The 19,581-nt window shown below is 58.3% G+C and overlaps 3 protein-coding genes across 3 annotated transcripts; 2 read left to right on the top strand and 1 right to left on the bottom strand.

Moving 5' to 3' along the window:
- Positions 1–218: 218 nt before the first annotated feature.
- PLPPR3 (phospholipid phosphatase related 3) lies at positions 219–15,575 on the bottom strand. Its single transcript, XM_089905848.1, is given in 13 exon segments — positions 219–1,577; positions 1,863–2,114; positions 2,116–2,179; positions 2,272–2,467; positions 2,553–2,694; positions 2,773–2,958; positions 12,789–12,956; positions 12,958–13,031; positions 13,034–13,093; positions 13,096–13,243; positions 13,246–13,285; positions 13,287–13,374; positions 13,377–15,575. Coding segments are annotated over 13 exon segments (3,360 nt in total). The 5' UTR covers positions 13,960–15,575.
- LOC149744097 (uncharacterized) lies at positions 1,235–6,588 on the top strand. Its single transcript, XM_089905849.1, is given in 3 exon segments — positions 1,235–5,324; positions 5,326–6,024; positions 6,026–6,588. Coding segments are annotated over 3 exon segments (1,602 nt in total). The 5' UTR covers positions 1,235–4,917; the 3' UTR covers positions 6,522–6,588.
- Positions 15,576–15,819: 244 nt separating the features above from the next.
- On the top strand, positions 15,820–19,563 carry AZU1 (azurocidin 1). The gene is given in 6 exon segments (XM_022565711.2): positions 15,820–17,206; positions 17,486–17,642; positions 18,069–18,210; positions 18,711–18,947; positions 19,365–19,511; positions 19,513–19,563. Coding segments are annotated over 6 exon segments (852 nt in total). The 5' UTR covers positions 15,820–17,088.
- Positions 19,564–19,581: the final 18 nt, after the last annotated feature.

Here is a 19,581-nt window from a genome sequence, read left to right as displayed (position 1 = left end):
ATGGGGCCCCACATCTGCACTCCACCAGACAGATCCCCGCCCCCAGTTGCGCGCACAGGGCCCCCGGAGGCCGGGCCTGCCTGCTTGGCCCTGTGACCAAAATGACACTCCAAAAAGCCGCTCAACGATCGCCTTTTATTGTCTGATGGGGCCCCACGTCTGAGTTTGGCCAGACCCCACCCCCACCCCGCCCCCTGCCGCGCGGCCCCGCCCCCCCCTCAGTCCTTGAACCTGCGGGCCGCCTGCATCTTGCGGTAGTAGCTCTCCGCCTCTGCCTCCGCGGCCTCCCGCTCGCACAGCACCAGGCCGCCCGCTTTGCGCCGCAGTGTCGACTCTCGGCTGGCCGGCCCCAGGGCCCCGTCGGCCACACCCAACGGTGGCAGCCCCTCGCCTGTGGCCAGGTTGACGGTGGCCACGGCCCCAAAGCGCGGCTCCTCCTGGTCCACGTCACCAACAGAGGAGCCTGGGGACACGCCCGGGGGCTTCGGTCCCCCACGGAAGCCGCGAGCCAGGTCCCCCAGCTCATAGCCGCCCTCCCCCTCAGCCCCCTTGGCCCCGCCGCCCGCCGCCTTCCACTCCCAGGGCCCGTTACCCGCAGACAGGTGGACCACAGGGTGGTGGGGCGCATGGGCGTCGATGGTGACGATGCTGGCGGAGTCACGGTCTGACGGCGACCTGTACTGGGAGGAGTCGGAGCTGGCGCTAGAGGACGAGGCCGTCTCGGCCGCCTTGGGGCCCGGCCCGCCTGAGGCCTTGGACATGGCGATGACCTGCAGCAGCCGTGGCGGGTTGGCCACGCGGGGCTGCGTGGAGGCCGCGGCCACCACGGCGCCGCTCTTCTCTGCCATCATGAGCCACTTGGCCCGCACGGCTGCGCTGCTCTTGGGGGACAGGCCTGCCGCAGCCTGGACCCCCTCCTCGGGGATGTGCACCAGTGGCTGCGGGCCAGCCCGCGGCGGGAGGATGACCCGCGGCCCGAGCCCCGGCCGTGCCTGGACTGTGGGGTACAGTGAAGGCGGGGCTGGACCCCCTTCTTCCCCCTCCTCGTCCTCGTCCGCGTCCTCGTCCTCCTCCTCTTCTTCCTCCTCGGCCATGGGCTCCGCTGGCGCCCGCAGGTGCACAGGGCTGGCCTCGTCCGGCAGCCCCAGGCCGCGGCCCTCCAGCGACTTCTGCTTCCACTCGCTGATGAGCTGCTTGGATCGCGAGGCGTCCAGAGGCACGTGGATGGTCATGTGGCGGCGGGCGGGGTCATCGAGCGAGGGCGTGCTGACGCGGGGCAGCGTGTGGCTGAAGGTCACCATGTTCTCCTTGCCCATGGGGCTGCGTGGGGCCAACAGGTCCACGTCCACGCTGGCCCGCTTCAGGCTGCCCAGTGAGGTCTTGTCGCGGGCCACAGGCCGGGGCACACCCTCCAGCCGCCCGGGGGGGCCCAGCTCGTCGGTGCTCACGGACTTGTTCTGCTGGTACACCGAGTCGTGGCCCCGCTGGGTCAGCGCCCGCAGCGCATCCTTGGCAGGTGCCGGGGCCGCTGGTCTCTCTGCCGGCGGGGCCTGGAAGTTGCCCACAGCGTGGCAGGCCTAAGGGTGAGACACGGGCTGGGCGTGGGGCCGGCAGCCAGAGACCAGGGTCCCCAGCAAGCCACAGACTTGCCCTGGGGGTCCGAGAGGGGAAGTCTGCCTTTCTCCCAATGGGACAAATTCTAGCCTCAGGTCGCTCACTCTGCACATGGGGCAGGTCTGGGCCCGTGATATCCTGCCTCTAGCTACCAAGGGACAAAACTCAGCAGAGTCCCCCAGGGTGGGGCTGGCCTCCCCCCTCAGACCTCCCCCTGGGCACCCGGACCTCTGCCCTCAGCCCCTCACCAGGTAGGCAGCGATGCCAGCACCAATGAGGAAGCCGGCGTAGACGTCCGCCGGGTGGCTGCGGTACTGCGTGATCTGGGTGAGGCCGCAGACGCCCGCCGCGATGGTGAAGGAGAACACCAGAATGGGCTTCAGAAGCTTGGTGGCGTCCGAGATGACCGAGTTGAAGTACATCTGCAGGGGGGCAGGCCGGGTGGTCAGGGCAGCCGGTCCTGGTGGGGTGTGTCCAGGGCATGGGGCTGGGCCGGCCGGGACTCACCGACACGTAGACAGCAGCGAAGGCGGACAGAGTGGCGTGCTGGGATGGGAAGGTCTTCCTGCAAGAGGCACCCCGGTGAGCCCCGCCAGCTCTGGGCCCCTGCCTCAGTTTCCCTGCATGCTCCACGGGACGGGGGCCGGACACGCTCACCGTGCAGACAGGATGGCGTGGGTGTCGTGGCCGGAGCAGATGTCCTGCGTGATGTAGGGGTTGGCCTCACACGATGTGCCCAGCAGGGTGTAGTTGGGTTTGCAGACCGTCAGGAAGAAGGGTGCGTGGTAGCCCGTGGCCAGTTGGATGACGTCGGTCACCAGGGCTGTGGCACACAGGCCGAACACGTGGACGCCTGCGGGGTGGGAGGGTTAGGGCCGGGCGCGGGAGCTGGGGCCAGACCCGCCACCCTCAGCGTGCGGACGCTGTGGGGGACTCACCTACAAAGCGCACCGTCCGCCGAAGGAAGGAGTTGAAGTTGCAGCCGCCGGCGTGGATGCTGCCCTCGGGCCTGCCCGGGCCCCCGCTGCGGCCCCACAGCCGGGACTGCATGCAGTACAGCAGGCCCTCGCCCACCATGATCTGCCAGACGGGGAAGGTGCTCAGTCGGGCTCCCGGCCGCGGTGCCCACAGCTGGCCCCGCCCCGCACCAGGACTCACCGAGGCCGCAGGCGCAGCGAAGGCCAGGCTGAGGAGCATGAGTAGTGGGATGAGCTCCTCGCTGGTCTCCACGTAGGGCATGGAGAGCGCGCGGTCGTAGCACTGGAAGCCCACCTTGGCCGGCTTGAAGAGGTCGGTCAGCTCCAGGAAGTAGAGAGACACGACAGAGGACGCCACTATGGGCAGCTGCAGGAATGGGACTGGCCAGGGTCACGCCACACTCGCTGACGGAGTCATCCGCCCATGAATTCAGTCCCTTCACTGATTCATCCACCTATCCACATGTCTGTGCTGCTGCCGTTCACCCACGGATCAGCTCATTCAGCAATCCAGTGACCCACCACCCATCTGGGTAACATCCACAGATCCATCCATCCAACAGCCATTCCTGCACCCCTAACTCACTCACCGATCCACTAATCAGCCCATCCGTCAACATTCCTTCCATGCATCCATCCGTCATCCATCTGTTCACGCATGCTTCCTTCCTTCCTTCCATCATCCATCCATCCATCAATCAACCCACACACCCATCCACCCACCCATCCATCCATCCATCATCTTCCATCATCCAGTCATCAATCCACCATCCATTCATCCACTTAAGCTTCCTTCCTTCCATCCACCTATCCATCCATTTACTCACCCATCCATACATCTAACCATCCATCCATCCACCCACCCATCCCCTCATCCATCCATCATTCATTTATCCAAACACCCATCCATCCATCCATCCAACTTCCAACATCCATTCATCCATTTATTTATTATCCATCCGACCACCCACCCACTCATGCTTCCTTCCTTCCTTCCATTCATTCATCCATCCATCCACCCACCCACCCATCCATCCATAGGTATGTCCATCCACCTACATTTCCATCCTTCCCTCCTTCTTCCCTTCCACTCACCTACCCACCCATCCATCCATCCATCATCCATCCATCAATCCACCATCAATCCAACCACCCATCTATTCATCATCCATCAACCCATGCTTGCATCCTTTTTTCCTTTCACCCATCCATCAACACACCTACCCATCAGCCATCGATCCATCAACCCAACCACCCATCCATCTATCCAACACCCACCCCCCCATTCATCCATCATCCATTCATGCTTCCACCCAACCACCCACCCATCCACCCACACATTGATCCACCCTTCCTTCCTTCCACCTAACCATCCTACCCACCCACCAATCCATCCTCCCATCCATCCATCCATCAATCATCCATTCATCCAAACACCCATCCCTCCATCCATCAACTTACAACATCCATCTATCCATTTACTCAGTTTCAATCTATCTGGCCACCCACCCACCTACCGAACCCACCCTTCCATCCATCCACCAATCCTCCCATCCATCAATCCATCATCTTCAATTATCCATCCATCAAATCCACCATCCATTCATCTATCCATTCATGCTTGCTTCACTCACCACGCATCCACCCACCCACCCATGTATCCATCCATAATCCATCCACCCATTCATCCATTATCCATCCATTCATCATCGATCCTTCAATTATCTTCCATCATCCATCCATCAATCCACCTCCATTCATCCATCCATTCACTCGTGTTTCCTTCCATCCATCCACCCACCTATCCATGCATCATCCGTCCATCCACCCACACTTACTACCCTCCACTTACCAATCCACCCACCCATCCATCCACTTACCCATCTATTCATCAACCCACATACCCATCCATCACCCCCATCCATCATTCATCCATTCATCCCTCCCATCCATCATTCATCCATCCATTCATCCATAATGTAGCCATGAATTCACCATCCATCCATCCACTTATCCTTCCTTCCTTCTTCCATCTATCCATTAACCAATTCATCCATCCATCAATCCACCATCCACTCATCCATCTACTCATGCTTGTTTCCTTGCTTTCCTCCTTCCTTTCATCCATCTATTCAGACAACCATCAACCAACCCACCCATCCATCAACCACCCATCATCTTCCATCAATCCACCAACCATCCATCAACTCATCCTTCCTTCCATTCATCCATCCACCCATCATCCATCCATCCAGCATCCACCCATCCATCCACTCATCCTTCCATCTAGCTGCCATCCATCGGTCTACCGTCCATACATCTATTCATGCTTGCTTGCTTCCTTTCTTCCTTCCATCCATTTATTCATACATCCATCCACCTACTCACCCATCCATCCGTCCATAACCCCACACACCCATGCATCCATCATCTTCCATCATCCATACATCAATCCACCATCCATACACCCACTCATTCTTCCTTCCATCCATCCATCTTCCAAAATCACTTCATCAATCAACCATCCATTCATTCATCCACTTATGCTTCCTTCCTTCCTTCCATCCATCTAGCCATCCATTTACTCACCCATCCATACATCTACCCACCAGTCCACCCAACCATCTATCCATCAACCCACTCATCCATCCATCAATCCACCTACCCACCCACCCATCCATCATCCATCCATCCACATCTATCCATCTATCCATCCACTCATGCTTCCTTCCTTTGATCCGCCCATCCATCCCTTCATCCTTCCTTCCATCCATCAATCTACCCACCCACACACCCATCAACCCGTCCACCCATCCATCCATTCATCCACCCATCATCCATTCATCCACAAACACCCATCCATCAGCTTCCAACATCTACCCATTCATTTATTCATTATCCATCTATCTGAACACCCATCCACCCACCCATTCAGCCTCCCATCCATCATCCACCCATCAATCCACCCTCCACCCACCCACCCATCATCCATCCATCTACACTTCCTTCCTTCCTTCCACCCACCTATCCATCCATTCAGCAACGCACCCACCCATCATCCCTCCATTCACCCATCATCTTCCAGTATCTATCAATACACCATCCATCCATCCTCTTGTCCTTCCTTTCTCCCATCCATCCATCCATCCATGCACATCCACCCATCAATCCACCATCCATTCACCCATCTACTCATGCTTGCTTCCTTCCTTCCATCGACCCATCCATCTATCTGTGTATCCATCCACTTACCCATTCATCCACCAGCCCACCCTCCCACTCATCCATCCACCCACCCACCCATCCACTCATCCATCAATCATCCTTTCATCCAAACACCCATCCCTCTGTCCATCACCTTCCAAAATCTAACCATCCATTTGCTCATTATACATCTGACCACCCACCTTTCCTCCCATCAATCATATATCCACCCACTTATCCATATTCCACCCACCCATCCAACCACACACCCACCCACCCTTCCAGCCACCCATCCATCATCTTCCATCATCCATCCATCAATCCACCATCCATCCACCCAACCTCCCTTCCTTCCATCCACCCATCATACATCCATCCTGCCATCCATCCACTCACCCACACACCCATCAAACCATCCATTCATCCAAACACCTATCCCGTCCATCAACTTGCAACATCCATCTATCCAGTTATTATTTTCCATCAGACCACCCTCCTACTCATCTGTCCATCCATCCACCCATCCTCCCTTCCTTCCATCCACCCATCATACATCCATCCTGCCATCAATCCACCCACCCACACACCCATCCGTCCACCCACCCACACACCCATCAAACCATCCGCCCATCCCTCCATCAGCCCACCCATCCATTCACGCATCCATCCTCCCATCCATCATGCATCAATCCTACATCCACCCACCCACCCATTCATGCTGCTTGATTCCTTCCTTCCATCCATCCATACACTACCCATCCATCCACCCACCCATTCATGCTGCTTCCTTCCTTCCATCCATCCATACACTACCCATCCGTCCACCCACCCATTCATGCTGCTTGATTCCTTCCTTCCATCCATCCATACACTACCCTCCCATCCACCTGTTCATCCATCTATTCATTTGTCATTCATCCGTCCTCTCCCATCATCCACCCATCAATCCACCATCCATCCATCTACTCATTCTTCCTCCAACCCACCCATCCACCTATGCATCCACCCACCCACCCATCTACCTATCCTTCCCTCCACCTACCCATCCATCACCTGTCCACCCACCTACGCTTCCTTCCACCCTTCCCTTCTTCCTTTCTTCCACCCACCAATCTTTCCACCCATGCTTGCTTGCTTCCTTCCGTCTACCCACGCATCTATCATCTGTCCATCATCTTCCATTATCATCCATACATCAAACCACCATCCATCCATCCACTCATCCTTCCTTCCATCCATCCATCCATCCTCTTCCATCATTCATTCATCAATCCACTGACCATTCATTCACCTACTTATGCTTCCTTCCTTCCATCCAGCCCACGCATCCTTCCTTCCTTCCATCCATCATTCCATCCTACAACCCACCCATCCATAGATACATCCATCCACCTACACCTCCTTCCTTCACTCCTTCTTTCCTTCCTTTCACTCATTACCCAACCATTCATCTGTCATCCATCAATCCATCATCTCCCATCATCCATACATGAATCCACAATCTATCCACCCACCCATCCATCCATCTACCCAATCTTCTATCCAACATCCAACCATCCACCCATGCTTGCTTCCTTTTTCCCCTTCATCCATCCATCAACCCATCCACAGATTCACCCACCCGTCCATCCACCCAACCACCCATCTGTCCATCACTCACCCACCCATTCATCCATCCATCATCCATCCTTCCGTCATCTTCCATCAGCTATCAGTCCACCTCCATCCACTCACCCAACCATTCCATCATCCATTCATCCATACTTCCTACTTCCACTCACCCACCCACCCATCCACCCACCCATTCATATATCAACCATCCAACTATCACCTTCCATCATCCATCCATCAAACTACCATCCACTCATCCGTCCTTCCTTCTATCCATCCATCCACCCACCTACCCAACCATCCACCCACCTCCACTTCCTTCCTCCCTTCCCTTCTTCCTCTCTTTCACCCACCCATCCATGAACCCTTGTTTGCTTGCTTCCGTCCTTCTTTCCATCCATCCACCCACCCATCTGTCATCTATCCATCATCTTCCATCATCCATCCATCAATCCACCATCCATCCACCTCTCCTTTCCTTCCATTTCATAATTCACCCATCCATCATTTTCCATCATCCATCCATTCATCCATCCACTCCTGCTTGCTTGCTTCCTTCCACCTATCTACCCATACATCCATTCACTTACTCACCCATCCGTCCATCAACCCACCCATCCACCCATCCACTCTCCCATCCACCCATCTATCTTTGCATCCACCTATCAACATACCTATTCATCCATCCATCCATCAACCCACTCATCCATTATCCATCCATAAGTCCACCATCCATCCACTTACTCATCCGTCTATCCAGCCATCCACTCATCAATCATCCATTCATCCAAACACCCATCCATCGTCAACTTCAATATCCATCTATCCATTTATTCTTTTTCCATCCATCCAACCAACCACCCATCTGTCCACCCATCCTCCCATCATCCATCCATCCACCCACCCACCTATCCATTTTCCCATCCATCTACCACCCATTGATCCATCTTCCATCATCCATCCATCAACCCACCCATCCATCAACACCCATCCATCCATCCATTCACCTATCCTTCCTTCCTTTCATCCTTTAATCCACCCACCCACACCCCCATCGACCCATCCATCACCTATTCATCCATCCATCCATCTACACTTCCTTCCTTTCCCCCTTCCTTTCTTCCACCCACCTATCCATCCATCAATCCACCATTCATGCATCCACTCATCCATCCTTCCTCCCAACCATCATCCATCCATAAATCCACTATCCATCGATCATCTATTCATCCACTCATCCATCAATCATTCATGCATCCAAACACCCATCCCTCCATCCATCAACTTCCAACATCTATGTAACCATTCATTCATTTTACATCCATCTGACCACTCGCCCACCCACCCATCTGTTCCTCCATCCACCCATCCATCATCCATCCCTCCATTAATTTCCATCATCCATCAATCAATCCACCTCTATCCATCCATCATCTATCCATCTATCCACCAATTCATGTTTCCTTCCTTCCTTCCATCCACTCACCCACCCATGCATCCATTCGTCTTTCCACCCAACCATTCATCCATCCACCCAGCCTTCCTTCCATCCACCCCCCATCCATCCATCCATAAATCAACTATCCATCCACTTACCCATCTATCAACCCAACCATCCACTCATCCATCAAGCATCCATTCATTCAAACACCCATCCCTCTGTCCATCAACTTCCAATATGCTTCTATCCATTTATTCATTTCCCATCCAGCCGACCACCCAGCCAGCCAGCCATCATCCATCCATAAATCCACCATCCATCCATCCACTTACTCATCCATCCATTAACCCACCCATCCACTCGTCCATCAAGAATCCATTCATCCAACATCCACCCATCCATCCGTTCATCCACCCACCCTTCCTTCCATTCATCCAGCCATCCATCAATGCACCCACCCACCCACCCATCCATCTATCTACCCACCCATCATCCATCCATCCACCTATATTTCCTTCCTTTTCTTCCACCCACCCATCCATCCATCAACCCACCCATTTCCCCCATCCAACTATCATCCATCCATCCGTCCTCCCTTCCTTCCATCCATCCATCCAAGCACCCATCCTCCATACATCCTCCATACAGCATCTTCCATCATCCACCCACCCATCCATCAGTCCATCCATCCACCCACTCATGCTTGCCTCCTTCCTTTCTTCCATCCATCCACCTATATTTCCTTCCTTTTCTTCCACCCACCCATCCATCCATCAACCCACCCATTTCCCCCATCCAACTATCATCCATCCATCCGTCCTCCCTTCCTTCCATCCATCCATCCAAGCACCCATCCTCCATACATCCTCCATACAGCATCTTCCATCATCCACCCACCCATCCATCAGTCCATCCATCCACCCACTCATGCTCGCCTCCTTCCTTTCTTCCATCCATCCATCCACCCACCCACCCATCATACCACCCACCCATCCATCAGTCCATCCATCCACCCACTCACCACTTCATTCATCTCTCTCCTCCAGCTACCCTTGCTGTCTTGAACAACCTAGAAACAACAGACAGGTTCCTGCCTCTGGGTCTTTCCTCTCAGGGATAGAAGGACGCACTTAGACACTCCTCTGGGGTGTCTGGCCCTCCTCGGAGACCCCCTTCCTGGCACCAGCCTCTCCATCCCTTGCACTGCTTTATCTCCTCTGCACCCTGTACCTCTATGTGCCAACTTCACACTCAGCCCTGAGAAGATGGGCATCTGGTCCATGGCAGGTGCTGAATAAATGAACGAATTCTTTGAACCATTCATTTGTGCAACTGTCCTTCTGCACACCCTGATCACGTGTCCTCAGGTGATAGGCACACAGCACACATGACACTCCTGCTCACAGCAGCCGTGATGAACGGGAAGGAGGCTGAGGTTCAGGAAAACTGAGCTGCGTCTGACCAAGTCGCAGACATGGCGCCCGAGGAGGGCAGGGGGGCAGGATCTACACCTCACTCACTCACCCACTCGTGCTGCAAAGCTACTGAGCAGATTCCAGTGGAACCTTCTTATGGAAGCAGAACCTCCCGGTGTCCTCTGCCTCCCCTTCTGGTCCAAGGATCTCAAACTCAAACCCCCACCAGGGCCAGGTGGGGCTGGCACATCTGGGGACCAGAGAGTAGGCGGGCCCCTAACGGCGCTCAGCTGCCTTGGGAAGCCCCCACCTCCACTCGATTTGTACGGCGCCTTGAGAGGGGCCTCGGCCCTCCATGCAGCCCTGGCCGGGGGCTCCCAGAGGGGAAGTGCCAAAGGTGGGATTGCAGGACCTGGGCTGGTGTGCAAGGAGCGTTTACTGAGTGCCTGCTGCATGTAGGCATGAGGCCCAAAGCAGTTAAATGAAGCCACCTGCCTGGGCTTGCATCCTGGCTCCACCTCTTCCCGATGCCTCAGTTTCCCCAGCTGAAAACAGGACCAATAAAGTGGCCACCACCCAGGGCTTCAATGCAGGACTGGATAAGCAAATACACTGAAAGCGCTGAGAGTCTGGCACACGTGGAGCCTGTAGTGGTATGAGCAGCAGTTAGCGGCTGCCTCCGTGATCACGGTCAGGGTCACCTGGCGCGGTGGGCAGGCAGCGTCAAGCCACAAAGAGGGTTTACGTGGGGACTGGGACGCGCCTTAAAATCACCAAATCTCTCCGCGACAGGGTCGTGCTGAAGACCCCCCACGACCTTCCAAGTCCCAAGCGGTGTGGCTATAACGCCTGGCCGGCTCCCCTGCTTCTCCTCCAGCCTCTGCCCGCATCTGCCCGCCGGACCAGACTGGAGGGAGAACCGGCGGCCCCTCGTGGCAGGTGCCCCCATCAGAGCCCGCCACCACCTGAGGGCCTGTAAGTGCCTCCGGAATCCCACCACCCGCCTCTCACCGCTTCCCAAGACCCTCGGCTGAAAACCAGGAACCCCTCAGCGCATATCTCTGCACCAAAGGAAGATCACTCACACACACCCACGATGTCGAGCCAACTTGCTTGCTTTGGGGGCGTGTGTGTTTAAAAACAAAGAAGAAAAAAAAAAAAAAGGAATGGAACACTGGCCGTAAAGGAAATGCAGACCGGGACTGGGATATGGTTCTTCACCCACTGGGTCGGTCAAAATCCAGACGCCGCTAACGATCGGGGCAGACGCAACTGCGGGAAAACAGGCACGCACGTGGGCGCCTCCGTGGGAGGACTTTGGGGTCTTTCCCGAGTGACCACACCCTGCTCCCCAGGGCGGTACCCTGCAGATAAGCTCTGCACACTTGTGTGGGGTGACACAGGCCAAAGGGCTTAAAGAGTCTCCTTCTAGGAACGTCTGTGAGACACAAAGGCTAGGAAGCACCCGAGTGCCCAACTCCCTGGGGCTGGGGCCCAGCACTGGAGTACTACATGGCAGTGAAAAAGGATGGGGCACCATTTCCTGGGACGATGGTAAGCAAAGATCTCCGCTAGAAAAAAGCCAAGCGCAGGAACTTGTGTTTGCAAAGGTGGTGGGGGGAGGTTGCATATCTGGCGGACTTAAATGGGTGTGAAAGGTTTTCTGGGAGGGGACACAGGAGAGAGTAGTGGGAAGTGGAGGGGGTAGGCGCCTGGGGAGTAGGGGTGCTGTCTCCGTGATGCCTGGAGAACACTGAGAAGGTACAGCCTACTGTAATGAGGATTCAAATGCAAATCCGAAGAATCATCGGATTTCCTGCCCGTTGGGGAGGTACCCACCAGCCTGGGTGACCCTGCACAGCGTGGCAGGGGATGCTGTTTGCTCAGGTCTGGTGGCCCGCACCCCCCTCCACCCACACCTTGTCTGGGCCCCTCGCTGGAGCTGGGTTTCCCGGCACGGCAAGCAGGGTGCACTGTGGGTAACCCAGGTGCTAACCATCTAAGTGTGGCTACACGTTGTCTGGTCATTAGCGCTTAGTATGTGCCAGGTGGCTGCATTTACCGTCTTTTACTTTTTAAACACTCACGAGGCCTTCACTATGTGCCCAGCCTGTTCTATCAGAGCTTGGCGAAGTGCAGGAGCCTCCATCATTAGCAGAGGAGGGATTTCAACTCAGACCTTCAGGCCTCCGGCCCTCACGCTGGAGGAAGACACCGCATCCATACCCCGCGCCCCGCCACCCATGGCCCCCAGCGCCTTGCTCCAGCCCCTTCATTTGCGCTGCTGACCCGTACCCCCAGACTGCAGGCCCCGCCTCCCAGCATCTGCCCAGCTCCTGCAGGACAGCCTTCTGCGTCTCTGCAACGCCTACTCGTCCTACAGAGCCCAAGTGTTCTGACGCACCCCCACCCCCAGGCACCCTAGCTGTGCCCGTCCCTCGGCGTGGGGGTCCCCGAGGACCGGCGGAACTGAGGCCTCTGCCCCTCCCCCACCAGCGCGACCACCCCCCCCCCCCCCACACTCACCTCTACGAAGTAGAAGCAGGGCAGAAGCGTCATGCTGTCCTTCGGGCTTTTATTCTTCTCCTTGGTCGAGATCATGGTGCCGGGGGCGCCACAGGCCGTGGTGGGAGGGGACGAAGCCGCGCTGGAGGAGGGAGGGGCGCAGACTGAGCCCTGGGGGGACGCGGAGCCCGGCGCCCGCGGAGGAGGGGCGGGCCAGGATGCGCAGGAACCGCCCAGGGAAACTGAGGCCGGGGAGAGGGGAGCCCGCGGCCTCCCCCGCGCACTGCGGCCCTGCCCAACGCTCCGGCTGCCACTCCGGATGGGGAGCCGGGAGGGGGCTCGGCAGAGAGGGCGGAGACGGCCTGGCCAAGGGGCCTACCGGGCCGGGGTCCGTCCCGCGCGTCAGGGCGGGGGCCTTCGGGACCCGAGGAGCGGTGGGGTCCTCGCTCAGCCCGAAGGCCCCTCACCTGGCGCGCCGGCGTTCTGTGGGCGGAGCTGGCGGCGACGGGGGCTGCGGCGCGGCTAGCACAAAGCCGGCCCCTCCCCCGCGGGGGCGGAGGGGAGGCGGGGAGGGAGGGGCCCCGCCCGGCCCGAGACCCCGCGCCCGGCGGCCTAGAGGCGGCGCTAGGGGCGGGGGCTCTTTGTCTCGACGCGTCGGGGGCGCCGCGCGCGTCCGTCGCCGTCCCCGCGCCCCCTGCTCCCGCGCCCTTAGTCTCTGGGTCTCCGGGGTCTCGGTCTCCCGCGGGGGCGGGCATGGGCCGGGGTTTGCGGGCTCCTCCCCTCCCGGACCTCTCGGATGGGCCCGGGGAGCCCCATCGAGGCCGGGCGCTGGGAGACTGTCCTGGTCTCCGGGTTTCTCGCCTCTCTGCCCCCCTTTCCCGGCGCGCGTTTCCATGGCGAGCTCCCGGGCGCCCGAGCCTTCGGGAGACAAAAGAAGCTGGGGGTGGGGGGCCGCCCTCACTCCCGGGCCCCCGCACCGCGCACCGCCCACCTGTCCCCTGCGCCCCGACGGGGTCCTCTCTCCGCTCGTCCAAACCCGGCCCCTCGCCGGGCCCACAGCATCCAGGACGCACGGCCCTGGATGCCCCGGGATGCGCGGGCGGCGGCAGGGCCCTCGCGGTGAATTCACGTGAGGCTCACTTAGGCAGCGCTTGCTCTTTGCAGGTGTCTCCTCTTTTCCACACACAGCCATGCGGGGTGGGACCAGCTGACCGTCATTTGACAGGTGGGGAAGCTGAGGCCTCCGGGAACTTAAATCTCTGTCCACGGTCTCCAGGCCCCGCTGAGAACTGGACCAGACCCCCAAAATCAATCCCGCAGTTCAGCGTCCAGTTAAGGTCGGGCGTGAGGGCTGCATGGATGGCTAACCCGCTGCGTGCAGCCACTGGGCTTTATCCGCACGCGGCTGTTCGCACTCCAACCTGGTCCTGGCCGTGGCCCTTCTTGTTTTAAGAGACTCAGCTGCACGTGTCTTCAAAGATGACCGCATGCGCGGTTAAGGGTGGGGCCCAGAGGGTTTGAATCCCACCGGGGCCTCCATTTGCTCACCTGGAAATGGGCATAACAAGGCCGCTTTGCGCATGGGGCACACCGGAGCTCTCTGTCCTGCCTCCCCAGGCCTGATGCCCACTGGGCCTCGGTTTCCCTGCCAGCCAGGGGCGGAGCCTGGGCTGGGCAGCCGTTGGGAATCCCGGTGTTGAAAGGTGACCACAAACAGCCCTCAGGAGGCAGGAGGAGGGGAAAATGGGGCAATCGCTCTTGGGGGCCTCCTGGGGGGGGGGGGCAGGAGCAGGAAGGGGTGTCCTGGGAGACCCTCCTGACAGCTCAGGGCAACAGGAGAGGGTCTGGGGGAGTATCAGGAACGGAGGTGGGGGTATTCTTCCTGTCGATCCCCAGTGGTGGAGCAGCCAGGCCCGGCTGTGATGGCACATGGCCCAGCAGTGGGGCCTGGACTTGCTTCTGGGGCACTAGGGAGCCATGGCGGAGTTTAGAGCAGGGAAGAGGTATTGAGCACGCTAGGTGCTGCTCAAAGGCTCTTGCACGTATTAACCCACTCGATGCTCACCACAGCTCTACTGGGGGTGCGGCAGGAACTGTTCACGTCCTGGTACCCAGACAGGGAAACAGGGCCAGAGAGGGGCCCTTGAGGTCACCCAAGTAGGAAGGGATGGACCTGTGGGCTCTGGAGTCACCCATCTCTCTGGCTGTGCTCTGTGCAAGACAGCAGCCTGGTCCACGGGCAAGGACAGGGTGGGTGGCAAGTTGGGCCCTCAGGAGGGAGGATGCACAGGTGGGATCCAGGGAGAGTGGAGACGGGAGGCAAACTTGGGGGGACACTGGTCTGAGGCAGAGGCCATGCGGGGGACACGGCTGGGCGGTGGGACCGTGAGACTCGGCAGGGACCAGGCCTGAGCCCCAGAACCCCACCATTCAGGCTGGGTGGAGGACCGCAAGTCCGCCCTGACCCCCGTTCCCGCCACCCTCCCCCGTCCTGCCTTGCAAGAGCCCCCCCAAGGCCCCAGACAGGAACTGGTGTCCTAGTGTCCTGAGACGTGGGGTCCACCACCAGCCCCAACCTCTTGGTGTCTCCTTGGAAATAAATCCTATTTTTTTTTCAAATTGAGCTGTCAAAAATAAGTAAAAGTAAAAATAAAAATAAAAAATTGAGGTGAAATTCACATGACATAAGTTCAGCCATCTTAAAATATCACATCCGCTGGTTTTTGGAAGGAACATTCACAGAGTTGTACAGCCAGCTAATTCTAGAACATTCCATCTCCCCCAAAGAAACCCCATTTCCTTCAGCTATTATTCCCCTAACCCCCTAACCCCCCCAGCCCCTGACAACCAGGAACCCACTCTCTGACTCTGTGGATCTACCTGTTCTGGACGCTTCCCGTCAATGGAGTCGCACCCTGGGTGTCCTTCTGTGTCTGGCTTCTCTCACTGAGCATCGTGTTCTCGGGGTCCGTCCACGTGGTAGCGAGTGTCAGGGCTTCACCCCTTCTCACGGCTGAGTGATGCTCCCGTGTGTGGAGGGACACGTCTGTCTGTTGAAGGGCATTTGTGTTGCGTCCACCATTTGGCCACTGTGAACACACGTGTGCAGGTTTCTGAGGCCCTGTCTTTCGTTCTCTTGGGCACACACCTAGGCGTGGAACTGCTGGGTAATACCATAATTCGGTGATTAACGTTTTGAGGAGCCGCCAGGCCTTCCCCGGCCGCGGCACTACTTTACATCCCTGCCAGCCTGTCTGAGGTTCCAATTTCCCACCTCCTCACCAACACTGTATTTTTTTCTGCCCTTTTCATTCCAGCCATCCTAGTGGGTGTGAAGTGGTGTCTCGCTGTGGTTTTGATTTGTGCACTTCCCTGATGACTAATAATTTTGAGCATCTTTTCACGGCATGTTGGCCATTTGTGTATCTTGGGAGAAATGTCTATCCAAATCCTTTGTCCATTTTTAAGTGGATTCTTTGTCTTTTTGTTGTTGAGTTGTGAGAGTTCTTTATATATTCTGGATACTCAACCCTGTCTTTCTCTCCCCTTGGCCTCATCTCTTGCCCAGGCTCTGAGTGCCTGAAACCTCTGAAGACCCTGCTTCAGAAGGGGAGACAACCTCTCCAGGACCACCTGGCTCTGGGGGCTCCATGGCCGCACCTGCCCACTTTAGAGATGCACAGACTGAGGGCCGGAGAGTGACCCGGCCAGGTGCCCACAGATAAAAACCCTGTAAGTGAAAAGCTGGACACAGAAGACACACAGTGTGTGATTCCATTGATGGGAAATGTCCAGAACACGCAAATCCACAGATGGAGAGTGGGTTCCTGATTGTCAGGGGCTGGGGGATGGGAGGGGGAGTGACTGCTGATGGGGACGGGGCTTCTTCTGAGGTGATGGAATGTTCTAAAATTGGGGTGGTGGCCGCGTAACTCTGCGAAGATACTAAAAACGATGGAATTGCACGCTTTAAACAGATGAATTGTGTGGTACTCGAATTATATCTCAATAAAGCTGTTTAAAAAAAATAAAAAGCAGTAAAACACACACACATGCAAAAGCCAGCAGGACAGGTGGGCAGTGGTGGAACCCCCAGCACTCAGGCTGCAAAGCCAAGCGGAGCCCCCATTGTGAGTGGCACGGCTGGGTGTCAGCCTCACCCACATCTGACGGGTCGCCCACCGTACAGAAGGGAGAACGGGGCACAGGGTGGGCAGTTGGAGGGCCCAGGCAGACCCCAGGAGCGGTTGGCTCTGGAGGCCTTGGGCAACTTCCCCTGTTCCTGACGGGAGGGGCCGGGCCCTGGGTCGGGGGTGTGCCGATGGCCAAGGCCCCAGGTATAAGGGCGCCACCATCCCAGCCACCCCCATCGGCCCCCGTCATGACGGCACTCAGACTGCTGGGCCTGCTGGCCGGCCTGCTGGCGACCTCCAGGGCTGGTGAGTGCCTGCCCCAGGCCAGACATCCCCATCCATGCAGGGGTCCAGCTGCAGGGGACAGGCTCTGGTGGGAGGGACCAGCGGGCGTCAGCCCCTGCTTCCCTGGACTCAAGGCTCAGGGAGGGAAAGCGACCTGGCCCAGGCCGCACAGCCAGGCTGGCCCTGACCAGCCCTGGGAGGGTGGGCCCCTGTCCTTTTAGGGAACAGGGGGGCGGGAGGCCGGGGTCTCCCCAGGGATCGGGCTGAAACCGGGGGAGCTGCAATGCACCCTCTCCCCAGGCTCGGCCCCCCTGGTGGACATCGTGGGTGGCAGGAAGGCCCGGAGGCAGGAATTCCCATTCCTGGCCTCCATTCAGACCCAAGGGCGGCACTTCTGCGGGGGCGCCCTGATCCACCCCGGCTTCATCCTGACAGCCGCCAGCTGCTTCCAAAGCCGGTGAGGAGGGAGCCACAGGGTGGGGAGGGGGACCCGGAGAGGGAGAGAGCTCAGGGGATTCCTGGGGGAGCGGTGCCTGGTAGGTGAGAAGGAGAGGGTCTTGGCGAGGGGGAGGGGTCTTAGGAAGGGTTGAGGGGCTTGGAGAGGGAAATGGGGGGACCCAGGATAGAAAAGGGGCCCAGGAGGGTCTCGATCTGGAAACAGAGGGGAGATACGGCTGCAGAAGGGAGGAAGGAGGCTTGACCATCACTGCTGTCCTTCCTTTGGCTCCCGGGCTGTGGTTCAGCGGGCTAGTAATTCCCTGCCTTATTTGCAAACCTGCTCTCCATCAATGCCCGGGCCCTGGGGTGGGTGTGGAAGGTTAGGGACTTCCCCACAAGCCCCCAGGACTGCCCCAGCCTGGTGTCTGCCCCCACCTGCCCTTAGCAACACCGGGACTGCCACTGTGGTGCTGGGGGCCTACAACCTGAGGCGGCGGGAGAGGTCCCGGCAGACTTTCTCCATCAGGAGCATCAGTGAGAATGGCTATGACCCCCAAGAGAACCTGAACGACGTGCTGCTGCTGCAGGTGGGGAGAGGGGTGGGGGGGCTGACGATGGCCTGGGGGGCTCAGGAGGGATGAGCCACGTGTACGGAGCCTGTGGTTAAATCGTACAGCCAAGTGCACAATCCATTTAGCTATCCTCTGTATCCTGGACACAGTAGCTGGGCCCACTTACCCTCCCACCAGCAGAATTTAAAACTGCCCATTTCTCTACATCATTACCGACACTGCATGATATGATTTTTTAAAATTTTCTGTCAGTTGTGACGGGGGATGGTGCCTTGTTTTATCTGCATTTCCTGGGCAAGCTCTTCACCTTCAGGGTCTCTCAACCACCTTTGCGATAAGAACGATTGATTCCTTCTCTGGAGGAACAAGAGGCCCAGCGAGGTAAAGTCACTTGGCCAGGACCCAAACCACTTTACAGACCAAAACTCATGTAGCTGCCGCCCTGGCTCCCAGCTGGGCCCCGTGAGGCTCTGGTCCCCAGCTCCGCCCTCTCCTGACTCAGTTTCCCTCCCCAGCTGGACCGTCAGGCCAACCTCACCAGCAGCACCGTGGCAGTGGTACCACTGCCCCCACAGAATGCCACGGTGGAAGCTGGCACCAACTGTCAGGTCGCAGGCTGGGGCGCCCAACATCATAGAGGGCGTCTCTCCCGAGTCCCAAGGGTCGTGAACGTCACTGTGACCCCGTCGGACCAGTGTCGCCCCAACAATGTGTGCACCGGCGTCCTTACCCGCCGGGGAGGCATCTGCCAGGTACGGGCTGGGTGTGAGCTGGGGTGGGCTCCAGGTGGTGGGAAAAGCAAGGACAAGTGCCAAGCTCTGGGCTGGGGGCTGGAAACACGACAGGGAACAGGACAGGGTAGGGTCTGCCCGTTTGGAGCCAGGGGCTCCCAGACCTTGTGGGTGGGGAAGTCTGGTGTCAAGACAAGGGCGTGCACGGGACAGGCCCAGCCCCGGGCAGCAGGGAGTTCCTGGGGGCATGTGAGACCTGAGTTGCAGGTAGGAGTTAACCCAGCAAAGTTGAGGGAAAAGCGTGCAGGCAGCGGGACGGCGCGTGCCAAGGGCCAGGGGCGGGGACAGGAGTTGTGGGTGGCGTGAGCAGTGGTTCTGGGTGGGAGCAGAGTAGGGGGGCTGGGCCTGGGATGCCCTGACTCTCCTGCCGCCCTGCAGGGGGATGGGGGCACCCCCCTCGTCTGCAACGGCCTGGCGCACGGCGTGGCCTCCTGGTCCCGGGGGCCCTGCGGCAGGGGCCCCGACTTCTTCGCCCGCGTGGCACTCTTCAGAGACTGGATCGACTCGGTTATAAACCAGCCAGTCGGATGTGCGCCAGCCTGACGGACCCCCAGCCCAGCCGGTGGGGGGCGCGTGAGCCGCCACGGAGCCAGTC

The sequence above is a fragment of the Delphinapterus leucas genome, unplaced genomic scaffold, assembly GCF_059928025.1.
Source record: "Delphinapterus leucas isolate spDelLeu-1000000601 "Yukka" unplaced genomic scaffold, BTC_Dleu_Yukka2 spDelLeu_asBTCV2_sq25, whole genome shotgun sequence".
Taxonomy (NCBI): domain Eukaryota; kingdom Metazoa; phylum Chordata; class Mammalia; order Artiodactyla; family Monodontidae; genus Delphinapterus; species Delphinapterus leucas.
Note: the sequence above shows the minus strand (reverse complement) of the source record. Positions and strands in the feature narration are given on the sequence as shown.